Here is a 14,194-nt window from a genome sequence, read left to right as displayed (position 1 = left end):
TAAATCAATGTTCAAGTTTTACTTGGAATGGGAAGAAAAGTAGCATTGGTGGAATTTGAGTACACAAACAGCTGAGAAGGAAAAGGTTAAAGGTTCCCCCAGTTCTATGTTAAACCCGCCCCATTCCACTTCAGATGAAACAATCCTCCCATATGTTGCCACGTCTTTCATTTTGGACTTATTCTTAGGGTGCCAAGTCTTTCGTAACGAGAATCTCTTATGTAAACTACTGCACATATATATATGGGAGTATCTACACCTGGAAAACTCTATGCAGTAAGAGAACATCGTCCTCAACTGAACACCAGTCATTACATCACTGTTTCCTCTGTGACCAGAATGGGTGTCTTTGTCCTTGCTGTGGCACTTCTGTGTGTCTCAGGTGAGTCCCTCCTAAAAGAAGGTCTTCAGGCTGAAATCCTAAGAATACTTTCCTAGGAGCAAACCCCACTGAATCAAATGTGGCTTACTTCTGAGTGCATTTGATTCTTACAATGCTATATCTAATATTGACACACAAATCTCTTTGCAATCTTTTAGCAGCATCTATAAGATGGATAGGGAGACCAGAAGTAAAGGACAATATTCTTATATGTATAATCAGCATTGTACCGTGGTTACAGTGTCAGATTGTTCTGGGATAATCAGGTTTGCTGTGCCATGGAAGCTCACTGGATGACTTTAAGCCCATCACTCTCTCTCAGCCTAACTTATATCATAACACTGTTGTGAGGATAAGATGGAGGCAGTAGGTTTATGTAAATCGCTTTGGGTTCCTGCTGGCTAGGAAAAATGAGGTATACATTTCTAAACAAACTCACTTACAAAGAAATAGTTGTTGAGTAAATGAGTGTGTTTAGGCAAGAGCTGCTTGTTGTGCAAGAGATAAACTTGGAATGTGTTGAAATCTTTTGTTCTACTCAACTAATCCCCTTTGGTCACCCTAAGTGCGGCCAATAAGAAGATAATGACCCTGTTTATAGGTACAGATTAATAATGACAAGAAATGCTGATGTCCACATATAAAGTCCTGCTCATTTTCTCTTCTGGAAACACATAACCAGAACTGTTCAAATATTATCTCACTGTACTATATACTGAATCAGCCCAACTGCCTTATACTACAAAGAGCTAATAAGACTGAGCAATCATTCTGAATTCATGTTAGAGCATCTTATGATTTGTGTTTCTGTTATAACATATAATCAGTTCAGAAAAGTTGTTTTGAGTTACAGTATTTGGAAGGAATAAACAATTGTGCACTCCCTTATTTCACAGATTAATTATTTGAATTCAATGTGTCTTTAAGATGTGTCTTCTTCTTTCTTTTTTTTTTGTCTTTCAGGAGTTTTCAGTCAGTTAGAAGTACCAAAAGGAGAACCAGAAAAAGTAAGTGCTGCCTTTTCTGCTTTCCCCAGCAAGTTGTAAAAATACAAATTATGTGTAACAATAAATAACCTGTTGGCAGAGATAGAGCATGATTCACAGCCATTCTTTTGGGTTCCCAGAGGCTGGAAACTCGGTGACTAACCTATCTCTGCTCAGTGTTGCTTCCCGTTCCCCTTCCTTCCAGTTGGTACCAAAAACAAACTAAGGGTCCGGTCACACGCAGAATTAGCTGTGTGATAGGGACGAATGCTGGGCAGATTTTACGGGCACAATTGGGAACATCTGGCAAGCGTCCCGCACCCATCGGCAACCCGTATCGCCTGGCCAAAGATACGGAGTTAAACGATACCGGGGAAGTGCACTATTTTCCGGAAAACACGGGGCACGGGCAGGCGTCAGATCATGCAAGCGCTGGTATCTCGTCGCATCCGGTGGTATGCGCACAAACGCAGAACTGCGTATGCGCACAAATGCGTACTGCTGAACTGCCTCACCCTTCTTTACCACGCTTCACCATCAACGTGTGATCAAGGCTGAGGGCATGTGCACGGAGCCTCAGGGAAAACGCCTGATCGCGATACTGCACTTCCTTTTGCTCCAGAGCAAAAAGCCTCGCTTCACCCCCAGATTATCTCACTGGTGTGACCGGGACACAGGTAGTAACCAGCAGCAGCAGCATATCAGAGAGCATAGAGCAGAAAGCATATCCAGCATTCTGTACCTGCAATGCTGTTTAGAGGCTCCACCAAGTTGCCACACCACCTGCTTCACCCTACAAACTCAGGGACTTTTGTAGCTTTGAACTACTGCACTCCAGGGATGGTGAGCTTACCTGCTGCTCCTCCCAATTACGATAACTCAGATAACAAGACCAAATAGGTGGTGCATTTAAAGAGATCAGGCTTAAAACATTCAAAATACAAGAATATTTAATAAACCAAAATAAAAAAAGTATATGTGGTCTGTTCAAATTTCAAGGTGATCAAAGATCCAAAGAAAGGGTGAAAATATGCAGTCCCCCCCACCCTACAGTAGATACTTATATCACTAACAATGTTTAATTAGGATAGGCTAGTGTTTCTTGAAGTTGCAGTAAATTAGAACTGAGACTTCTCCCCCTTGTCCCTTGCTGCATAGGCGAGATAGAGTCCCTAAGTGAAGATTTAGTCCTACATGCAGGGCCGGCTCTCCCACTAGGCAAGCTAGGCACTCGCCTAGAGCACACCGGCCCTCAGGGGCGCCAAACTGCGCCCGCCTCCCCCAAAGGGATGCGTCCCGCTTGGCCTTGCCTTCCCTGGCCAGCCACGCAGACGCATCCCTTTGGGGGGGCGCCCTCCTCCCGCGACAGTCCCATCTGGCCCCAGCAGGCAGGTAGGGCAGAGGGGCGCCCCCTGCCCGCCTTCTCCTCTCTCACCTCCGGGGCGGGGCAGCAGCGCTTCTCCCTCCACTCTCTCCTTCCCTCGGCCCAACAGGTGAAGGCGTGAGGCATAACGGAGTGAGCTCCCGTCTCTAGTTCCAGCTCCTGCCAACCTAGCAGTTCAAAAGCAGTTCCGTGCACCCTGGTGCTTAGCAGGGCCGACTCACTCACTAGGCGGTCGCCTACAGCAGGATGGCCCTTAGGGGCGCCAAACTGAACCCGGCCCCATACTCTGGGAGTTTCTTGATTATTTGTGTTTTTCATTCTTCCTAAAATGCATTTATTTTTGGAAATTGGTGGGCGCAGGGGGGGGGCGCCAGAAGGGATGAAAGAGTGAAAGAGTGAGAGTGAAAGAGTGAGAGATCATTCTACCGAAAAAGACACTTTCTGGCCATTTGGCTGTCCGTGATTCTATCATCTGAGGTGTGATATTCTAGCAAGTTGTGAGATGTTAAACCCTTTGTTTCCCCCTGGATTTCTATTTGCATAACTAAGAGCATGAGTGCTCTGTGCTTGGGAGATGGGTACATCATTCCTAGTACTTGTCCTCTGTGCTAGCTAAAGATTTGCAGAGGGCTCCTGTGATGTGGATACAGTGTAACCCAGTGGTTGAATTCCAGGATGGGGGGGTGTTTCTCCACAGTGTCCACCAAATATCAGTTCACCAAATCAGGGAAAGGCCAGTGTGCTCAGTTTCTAGATAAATCAGGTATGTCCTCCCAGGAATTTTCCTCTGCAACTAGCGCAAATGACATTTGTTGAAGCAGGGCCAGTGTCAGCATACCCTGAGGTAGGGCAGCTGCCAGGACTTCTGGTGGGGCCCACTGCTGCTAACCTCCCCCACTTTCCCTGCCACCTCTTTGTATCAGTGTCCCAACTACTCAGAGTCATCAAAGAAGAGTGTGTAGGTGGTGCACAGGGATGGCATTCCTGGTGGCAATGGCAGCTGCATACACTGGACAGCGCTGTCAGGGACAGGATGCACAGATGGTGCAGATAACTGAGCATGGGCACTGGGACAACTTGCAAATGGGAGAAGAACACCAAGGTTAGTGGGGGGGATGCACATGTCAGGGGTTCAAAGGAAGGCATTAAGTGGGGCCTTGGTGGTAGTCAGATGAGGACCCCTGGTTAGTCAGATGAGGGCCCCTCAAAACCTGAAGCTGGCCCTGTATGGAAGAGCACAGTAGTTCATATTCAGTTCAGTGACACACATACAGGATTGTGCTTGATATTTGTAAGGTTGGCTAGGTCTTGAATAAATATTTTAAAAGAAAAAAGATTTCTGTAGGGATATACTTCAACTACAGCCAGTGTGGTGTAGTGGCTAAGAGTGCTGAACTAGTCTCTAAGAGATCCAGATTGGACTTCCCACCCATGCCATGGAAGCTCACTAGGTGATCTTGGGCCAATTGCACTCTCTCAACCTAACTTACCTCACGGAGTTGTTGTGAGGATAAAATGGAGGAGAGGAGAATGATGGAAGCCACTTTGGGTTCCCAGGGTGAGAAAGTCAGGCTATACATGAATTCAGGGGTCTTTTCGTAGAAAAAGAGCTGCAGGAGCTCATTAGCATATGGTATGCTAATTAGTTACTAGGCTATTAGCATATGCCATGCCCCCTGACATCACCGGAAGTGATGTCAGAAGGGGAAGCAAAAGTGGGGAGGCAACTCAATTTAAACATTATAACTTTGTAACTGTTCAAAAATATAACAAGTATTGATAATATGGATTTTTAGGGATTATCTCCTTTTCTGTTAAATAGTTCACTTCAGGAAACCAGAAAGCATAAAATGTTTGTTGATCATTGTGCAAATTAGGCTCTGTTGATTGGCACATAATCTTACTTAATACGAAGTGTTTCCATAACTTGTTTTGCCACATTTGAAGAGTAGGACTTGATTTTTCTCTCCAATTATTTGCTATTAAAATTTGTGCAATCGCTAAAAGATAAGAGATTAATTTTGTTTTATTTGTATTTTCTCCAGAACTCAGGAAATGTGAGAGACCTGATTCCGGTATGTTAGTCCCTGTAATTATGAATATATTAGATTGATTTTAAATAAAAAAACTTAAAAGATAAAAGAGATCCAGTTTGATGTAGTGGTTAGGCATGCCGACTTTAATCTGGCCGCACCAGGTTTGTTTTCCCACTTCTCCACCTGCAACTGCTGTCGTGACCTTGGGTCAGTCACAAGTTCTTTCAGAGCTGTTATCTCAAGAGCAGTTCTCAAAAGGGCCCCGCCTACCTCACTGGGTGTCTATTGTGGGGAGGGAAGGGGAAAAGAGATTTGTAAACTGCTCTGAGAGTCCTTCAGGTATAAATCAAATCTCTTCTCCTTTTTCTAAACAGAAGTGATCTTTGGCTGGGATGCAAGGATTTTCCTTGAAATAAACTTCTGACTTCTCTTCAGTCAGAGAGTTGTAACCTAGAGAGCCTGGGTATCCAAGAAAGTAGACATCTCAGTATAGCCCTGTGATTTTGTGGGGAATGTCCTGCTTTGGGACAGGCAAAGAGACATTTTGTTTCCATGAGCCTCTTTTAAAACGAACGATTCACTTAAAGGGGGGTTCACCTGCTACAGTACAATCATGTACATAGCCCATCTTCCTTGTGTGAGAGAAAGGAGAATTTTGAAGACAAGGGTAGCTTCAGAGTATGATCTTTTTACTTTATGTATGCACTAGAAATAGCTGGAATCAAGGGTGGTACAATTATGTAGCAGATATCTGGGTACTATATTTATCTTCTTTTACAGCTTGATTGTAGTCAGATTCCGACTTCTATGGAGAGACCGGAGAAGCTTGAATGCCCATCCATTCCTCATCCAGTCTGTGGCACAGATGATCAAGAATATGTAAATGAATGCATGATTTGTCAACATAATGTGTAAGTACTGCAGATATAGGTATCTTTTTGGCAATAGACAATATTAATCATATCTCATTATATCCAGTCATTACCTCACAACATCAGGGTTGGGGTTTTTTTTAGTAATCTCAGATGTCTTTCTTCATCACATTTGGATCCTAAGTTTTTACCATGGAACTCAAGGTGGTTTGCATGGGTATCCAATGGTCTAGGTATAGTGATTGACCCAAATTACCTTCTAAGCTTCAGTGAGGATCTGTATCCAGGTTTACTTAAGCTATCACTTAGTCTACTATACTACACTAAGGGCAATCTGTTAATTTTCCCTTCATATGTATATATGTGTGTGTGCATGTGTGCATACATATGCACAGTGGAATAGAGTCCCAACGGCAGAAGGCATCAAGAAATGTAATAATAATGAGGCACTCATAACCCCCCCCCAACAACATTGGGGTAAAGGTAGTAGAAGTTTATCACTTGAAACTTTCAAGGCTCAGAAGCTCAAAAGAGGTCGTTTTATCACCCAGAATATAAGGAGTTATTTACTATGGTTCCTAACTCTTCTTTCATTCTCCCTCCTACCCAGAGACCACAAGACAAATGTTGGCCGGAAACATGATGGGCCGTGCAAGAAAGAGAACAAAAATGCGGTAAGGAGACTAAGAATTTTATGGTTAGAAAATAATAGTGGGATCCTCATCCTCTCTAAGAACATTGAAGTCAAGGGTGCTTCTCTAAGAACATTGAAGTCGGGGGGGCATGGCATCATGCGAGACGGAATGGACACCTGAGCCCAAAGCTCTTCCCCAGCTTATATAAATCAATATATATATATATAATCAACAAAAATCTGCAAAACAAACATTGAAAAAATCAGCAGAGAGAGATGTGACTGTCTAAAAATCATCAAGCTGCAGAAATTCGGTCGGTAAAACTGTTTTTTCTGAGATTTATCCAATGGCGAATTTGCTGGGGCAGGAGTCGCAGCCAATCTAAAATGGCGGACAAGAACATAGAGGATCAAGAGATCCTCACCCCTCTCTCAAAGCTTGATTTAATGGAGATGGAGGACAGGGTGCTATTAAAAATGGGATCTTTGCTTATACCTGTTGTCATAACCCCGCCCTATCGCCTCTGTGCTATCACCTTCACTTGGGGCTGCCTTAGAGACTCCGGGCTGTGTTTCCTTAATTTGGGTCATTTCAACCAGCACAGTAGTGATAAGTAAAAGATATTGCCTGCTTATATGCTAATAGTTTGACCGATTTCGAAGGCTTGATGGATGGGCCAGTGACTCAATCCAATTATATATATATATATATTTATTACAAAGACAACACACAGATTAAAAACAAACTGGTAAGAGAAAAGAGGAGTGCACAATGCACAAACACAAACAAAGAAAACCTAACTATCTAAGTTGGCTCGCAGCAGCAATGCTGAAGAAGCTGGGCTGATGGTAGGAAATAGCCGTCCCTCCTTCTGGTTTAACGGCCCTATGCCAAGGTTGCCGTTCATCTTATCCAACATGGTGCTTGAAGGGTGCTAGAATTCTTCTGCAAAAATCCCGGCCTCTCACTCCAGCATTTCTTTGGATAGATGCATGTAGTTCCTACCCTCCATACTTAGCTTCTGACTCTTGGCTTCTGGCTGGATCTGGATGCCTTTTTGCTACCTGCTTGTTGTTGTTCAGTCGCACAGTCGAGTCCGACTCTTCGCGACCCCATGGATCATCTCCCGCCAGGCCCTCCTGTCTTCCGCCGTCCTCTGAAGTTGGCTCAATTTCATGTTCGTTGCATCGATGACACTGTCTAACCATCTCATCCTTTGCCGTCCCCGTCTTCTTTGACCTTGAATCTTTCCCAGCATCAGGGTCTTGTCCAGGGAGTGCTCCCTTCTCATTTGGTGGCCAAAGTATTTGAGCTTCAGTTTCATTATCTGGCCTTCCAGGGAACAGTCAGGGTTGATTTCTTTTAGGATTGACTGATTTGATCTTTTTGCAGTCCAAGGGACTCTCAAGAGTCTTCTCCAGCACCATAGTTCAAAAGAATCTATTCTTCGGCGCTCGGCCTTCCTTATAGTCCAACTCTCGCAGCCATACATGACTACTGGGAATACCATTGCTTTGACCATGCGGACTTTTGTTGGCAGGGTGATGTCTCTACTTTTTATCATGCTGTTTAGGTTCGCCATCACTTTCCTCCCAAGGAGCAGGCATCTTTTAATTTCATGGCTGCAGTCACAGTCTGCGGTGATCTGGGATCCCAGGAACGTGAAGTCTGTCACTACTTCCACGACTTCCCCTTCTATTTGCCAAGGAGTGATGGGGCTGGATGCCATGATCTTAGTTTTTTTGATGTTGAGCTTCAAGCCCACTTTTGCGCTCTCCTCTTTTACTCTGAGCAAGAGGCTCTTTAGGTCCTCTTCACTTTCAGCCATTAGAGTGGTATCATCTGCATATCTGAGGTTGTTGATCTTTTCCCCAGCAATCTTAATTCCCGCTTGTGATTCATCCAGGCCAGCATTTCGCATGATGTACTCTGCATATATATTAAATAAGCAAGGTGACAATACCTGCTTGCTTCCTACTTAATAGCAGCTCAGCTGTCAAGCAATTACTACTCTAATTAGTGGTTTGCACGTGGTGATCTAGAACTTCGGCTGTCAAGATTTTCCTTAGTCATGCTGAGGTTTGACAATACCCAGGTGCACCAAGTTGTATCAGCTAATGCTTGTTAACAGGTGGTTGATATCAGACTAACCTGCTTTCCTCATGTTATTCAGCTAAAACTTACTATCTAACTAACTAATGCAAATACTTACATGTCTGAGAGACTTGTTTCTTGACACCTGTTCAAGAGCAACTAATAGAAATAAAGAAAAACATAATTGAGATTCACAAAAAAGTGGAGTGCGCAATGACTCTGGCTGAAACAATACAGGAAGAAACGCACATTTTGCAAACTCAAAATGTAACTATGCAACATAAAATCCTCTCTCTTGGAATGGAAATGTGTAAGAACAACATTAAATTTAGAGGATTTCTGGAACAACTTAATACAAATGAGGAACTTTCTGACTTTATGGCAAACTGGCTAGCAATTATCCTTAATCTAGAGAAGGATGTAGTACCAGTGATTGTAAAGGCCTATTGCATTGGTTCTCCAAGAAACACCCAAACGAAAGGTCCAAGAAATATTGTAATAATAGCTTTAGACTATAGAGTAAGGAAAGGAATATTAAGAACACTTGATTTTGAAGGACATAAAACTAAAGCATTCCCAGACTTACCTTCAGAGGCCATAAGTAAAAGGAGAGAGCTAAAGCCCACCACTATGAAACTACAAGAGGCTAAAGTTAAATACAATTGGATTTGTCCAGCAACTCTACAAGTTATACATAAAGGTGAATGTCTGCAAGCAACAAGCCCTGCAGCTGGTCTGAGTATTACTGAAACTAGGTTTAAAAAACCCAGATGAAGCCGACAAGAGAAACTCAAAACGGAAGTTGTAATTTAACACAACTCCATCCAAGGAAAGTAAAATTCTAGTATCTCATGCAAGAACAAACACAGAACGTTGATTTTTGATATTATAAATATATTAGGTTATGTTATCTTAAGCAATAGAACGTTTTGCAGCACATTAATAGTAAGATGTTTTGTGTATAAATAATACTACAGAATTAGTTATAGTGGTAGGTTGGGGACGAAGGGGAAAGCATATCTGAGACTCTTGGAAGAAGGTACCTTAAGAGGGTTAGGATTTTAATTCTGATTTCCTGCTTTTGATTGCAAAACCTGCAGGTATTAAGGTTAGTTGTTAGATAGGAACAGGTTAGGTAAGCTTGTAGTTAAGGAAGTTATTTTAGAGTTTAGTTTTCTAATTTTAATTTAAATTACTTAATACCAAGTAAGAATAATTTTAGGAACAAGAATAGTGATAAATAATACCAGTTTGGTGTAGTGGTTAAGTGTGCGAACTCTAATCTGGGAGAACCGGGTTTGATTCCCCACTCCTCCACTTGCACCTGGCTGGATTACCTTGGGCAAGCCGTGGTTCTGATAAGAGCAGTTCTTGAAAAAAGAGCAGTTTCTGTCAAGAGCTCTCTCAGCCCCACCTACCTCACAGGGTGTCTGTTGTGGGGAGGGGAAGGGAAAGGAGTTTGTAAGCCCATCTGAGACACCTTTGGGTAGTGAACGGCAGGGTATAAATCCAATATCCTCTTCTTCGTCTACAAAGAAATAGATATTATAGATAGCTCGCACCTTGTTTAATAAGAATGGAGAGTAGTGTTTTCATTAAAAGTTAATATTGTAACTGACTTCTTACTAAAGAGCTATTTTTTCCTCATTGTTGTATCTATATATCTAATACCGAGGTCCCCCCGTGCGTGCGGATACTTAAATCCGCGCATCGGGGGGACCTGGGGGGGAGGGAGATGCTTGTTGCACAAAAATCCTAAATCCTGGGGGGGAAACGGGGGGATGTTTAAATCCCCCCGAAACTTACAGAGCGTCCCCTGCGCATGCGCAGGGAACGCTCTGCAAGCAGCGAGGGCCGCGCGGCAAGCTGCACGACCCTCGCTTCGGGGCTGGGGGGGAACCAGCAGCCTCAGCCCTCACCCACCCTCCTTTTCTGCCTCAGCCTGCCGCCCCCCGCTCCTCCACCTGAAGCGGAGTCAAAGAACCTACCCCCTCCGCAGCGCCGACCACTCGGGAGTCCAGAAGCCGGCCCCTTATGCCATTCGCATGGCACAGCCTCCCCGGCGGCCAGCTGGTGGACGGGGGCATCCGGAGGGCGCGAGGCTCTGCCAGCTGCATCCAGGAATTGAAGCTCCGGCCGGCCCCGCCCCCGCCCCGGCCCTTCTCGGCAAGCCGGGAAATGACATAGGCCGGGACGGGACACAGGGCAGAAGCGTTGCTGAAGACCGTTCCTCAGGCCCCTCTGCAGCAGCGAGTGCAGGTCCACCGTGCTTCTGAGCCCAAGCAGAGAGCGGCCGAGTGGAGGGGGGCAATTTTCTGATGCTATTTTGGGGGTGTCAGACACAAAATTTCATCCATGCTGGCTCTACTTCAGTTGTGCAGAAGAATATTTCATGTTACCTTACAAAGTGGTCACAAAGGGCCATTTAACTTCATCAAAATTTTTAGGTGTGCACTTAAGATGTCTACTGTGCATGCAGAACTCTAAAGTATACATGCAACATATATGTCTTTCATGCAAATATATGCCAATGTGCAGCAGTGACTGTCTATAAGTCCACATCATGCTCACTCCTTGGAAACTGTGGATTTGCCGCTGCATAAAGTGGGAAGTGATCCTACTGCCTCTTAGAAAGGGGCAGACCACTCCCAATAGTTTCAGTAAGGGATTGGAACACCTTCCCTATGAGGAAACACTGAAGAGTCTAGAACTTTTCAGTTTAGAAAAGAGATGACTCAGGGGAGACATCATAGAGATGTATGCAGGGGGATATGATAGAGGTTTATGAAACTATGCATGGAGTGCACGGAGTTGACAAAGATAAATTTTCCTCAATTCTTTGAATGTTAACGTTCCAAAGTAATGTTGTACTGTTCTGATATTTCTATTTTGTTGTATTAAAATAATAAAATATATTTGGGGGAAAAAGAACATTGAATATATTTGGGGGGGAAAGAACATTAAAAAGTTCACATTCTAATTAAGACTGCATTGTGAATCTGTAGAAAAGAATGACAAAGTGTAATCAATTTGTCAATTTCAATCAATTTCTAAATCTGCATTATGGCGCAGTATTGTACAGGGAAGCTGCCTAATCAAGATTCTAGAACTGTGGAAAGGATAGTAATGAGATCATTACTCTTCTCTTACCATTGATCAGGGAAAATCCAGACTTCCAAAACACCAGCAAAAGCCTACCTGCCCTGGTAGAGGCCGTATCAGACAGGACCTTGAAACACCCTAGGCTGATAGTCCTGGGTGATTTCAGTGTCCATGCTGATGATGCACCCTGTACACAGGCAGAGGACCTACTGTTATCCATGACAGCCCTGGGACTCTCCCAACTTGTAACGGGCCCCAATGGAGGCCCAGGTAGCAGCCACTGCCAAGTCGGCTTTTTCCACCTTCAGCTGATTACGCAGATGGTTCCCGTCCTAGAACATGGTGACTTGGCAACAGTGATCCATGCGATGGTCACCTCAAGATTGGATTACTGTAATGTCCTCTACATGGGGCTGACCTTGTCACAAATCTGGAAGCTGATTGTTGCTGTTCAGTCGCACAGTTGAGTCCGACTCTTCGCGACCCCATGGGACACATCACGCCAAGCCCTCCTGTCTTCTGTCGTGCTGGGGAGTTTGCTTAATTTCATGTTCATCGCCTTGATAACACTGTCTCATCCTTTGCCGTCCCCTTCTTCTTTGACCTTCAATCTTTCCCAGCATCAGGGTTTTCTCCAATGAATGCTCCCTTCTCATTTGGTGGCCAAAGTATTTGCGCTTCAGTATCTGGCATTCCAGGGAACAGTCAAAGTTGATTTCTTTTAGGATTGACTGATTTGATCTCCTTGCAGTCCAGGGGACTCTCAAGAGTCTTCTCCAGCACCATAATTCAAAAGTGACACTGTCTAACCATCTCATCCTTTGCCGTCCCCGTCTTCTTTGACCTTCAATCTTTCCCAGCATCAGGGTCTTCTCCAGTGAGTGCTCCCTTCTCATTTGGTGGCCAAAGTATTTGAGCTTCAGTTTCATTATCTGGCCTTCCAGGGAACAGTCAGGGTTGATTTCTTTGAGGATTGACTGATTTGTTCTTCTTGCAGTCCAAGGGACTCTCAAGAGTCTTCTCCAGCACCATAGTTCAAAAGAATCTATTCTTCGGCGCTCGGCCTTCCTTATAGTCCAACTCTCGCAGCCATACATGACTACTGGGAATACCATTGCTTTGACCATGCGGACTTTTGTTGGCAGGGTGATGTCTCTACTTTTTATCATGCTGTTTAGGTTCGCCATCGCTTTCCTCCCAAGGAGCAGGCGTCTTTTAATTTCATGGCTGCAGTCACAGTCTGCGGTGATCTGGGATCCCAGGAACGTGAAGTCTGTCACTACTTCCACAGCTTCCCCTTCTATTTGCCAAGGAGTGATGGGGCCGGATGCCATGATCTTAGTTTTTTTGATGTTGAGCTTCAAGCCCACTTTTGCGCTCTCCTCTTTTACTCTGAGCAAGAGGTTCTTTAGATCCACTTCACTTTCAGCCATTAGAGTGGTATCATCTGCATATCTGAGGTTGTTGATCTTTTCCCCAGCAATCTTAATTCCCGCTTGTGATTCATCCAGGCCAGCATTTCGCATGATGTACTCTGCATATATATTAAATAAGCAAGGTGACAGTATACATCCTTGTCGTACTCCTTTTCCTATGCTGAACCAATCAGTTGTTCCGTATCCGGTTCTAACTGTCGCTTCTTGGCCCTTATACAGGTTTCTCAAGAGACATGTGAGGTGGTCTGGTACTCCCATCTCTTTAAGGACCTGCCATAGTTTGTTGTGATCCACACAGTCAAAGGCTTTAGCATAGTCAATGAAGCAGAAGTAGATATTTTTCTGGTACTCTCTTGCTTTTTCCATAATCCAGCGAATGTTGGCAATATGATCTCTCGTTCCTCTACCTCTTCGAAACCCAGCTTGTACTTCTGGCAGTTCTCTATCCATGTACTGTTGAAGCCTAGCTTGTAGGATCTTGAGCATGACCTTGCTAGCGTGTGATATGAGTGCAATTGTGCGATAGTTTGAACATTCCTTGGCATTGCCCTTCTTTGGGATTGGAATGTATACTGATCTTTTCCAATCCTGTGGCCACTGTTGCGTTTTCCAAATTTGCTGGCAAATGGAGTGCAGCACTTTAACAGCATCATCTTCTAAGACTTTGAATAGTTCAGCTGGAATACCATCACCTCCACTAGCTTTGTTGTTAGCAATGCTTTCTAAGGCCCATTTCACTTCACATTCCAGGATGTCTGGCTCAAGGTCAGTGATTATACCGTCGTGTTTGTCAAGGACATTGAGGTCTTTCTTGTATAGTTCTTCTGTGTATTCTTGCCATCTTTTCCTAATCTCTTCTGCTTCTGTTAGGTCCCTACCGTTTTTGTCCTTTATCATGGCCAGCTTTGCATGGAACGCTCCCTTGATTTCTCCAATTTTCTTGATGAGATCTCTAGTCCTTCCCATTCTATTGTTTTCTTCTATTACTTTGCACTGTTCATTCAGGAAGGCCTCCTTATCTCTCCTTGCTGTTCTTTGGAAATCTGCATTCAGTTGGGTAAATCTTTCCTTTTCACTTTTGCCTTTTGCTTTCCTTCTTTCCTCTGCTATTTGTAAAGCCTCATCAGACAGCCACTTTGCTTTCTTGCATTTATTTTTCTTTGGGATGGTGGTGATTGCTGCCTCCTGTACAATGTCACGAATTTCTGTCCATAGTTCTTCAGGCACTCTATCAAATCTTGTCCCTTAAACCTATTCTTCACCTCCA

The 14,194-nt window shown here is 44.0% G+C and overlaps 1 protein-coding gene across 1 annotated transcript in view; it reads left to right on the top strand.

Annotated features, from left to right (window-relative positions):
* Nucleotides 1-320: 320 nt before the first annotated feature.
* Nucleotides 321-14,194, top strand: part of LOC107109483 (ovomucoid-like) — a 48,616-nt gene continuing 34,742 nt past the window's right edge. The window contains exons 1-5 of the mRNA XM_015410121.1: nt 321-382; nt 1,346-1,389; nt 4,798-4,827; nt 5,569-5,699; nt 6,271-6,334. Coding sequence (XP_015265607.1) covers nt 340-382; nt 1,346-1,389; nt 4,798-4,827; nt 5,569-5,699; nt 6,271-6,334 — 312 coding nt within the window. The 5' untranslated portion in view covers nt 321-339. The remainder of the gene's footprint in view (nt 383-1,345; nt 1,390-4,797; nt 4,828-5,568; nt 5,700-6,270; nt 6,335-14,194) is intronic.

This window comes from Gekko japonicus, unplaced genomic scaffold (genome assembly GCF_001447785.1).
Source record: "Gekko japonicus isolate JY-2015 unplaced genomic scaffold, Gekko_japonicus_V1.1 scaffold510, whole genome shotgun sequence".
In the NCBI taxonomy this organism is placed as follows: Eukaryota; Metazoa; Chordata; class Lepidosauria; order Squamata; family Gekkonidae; genus Gekko; species Gekko japonicus.
This window is presented reverse-complemented; position numbering and strand designations above follow the sequence as displayed.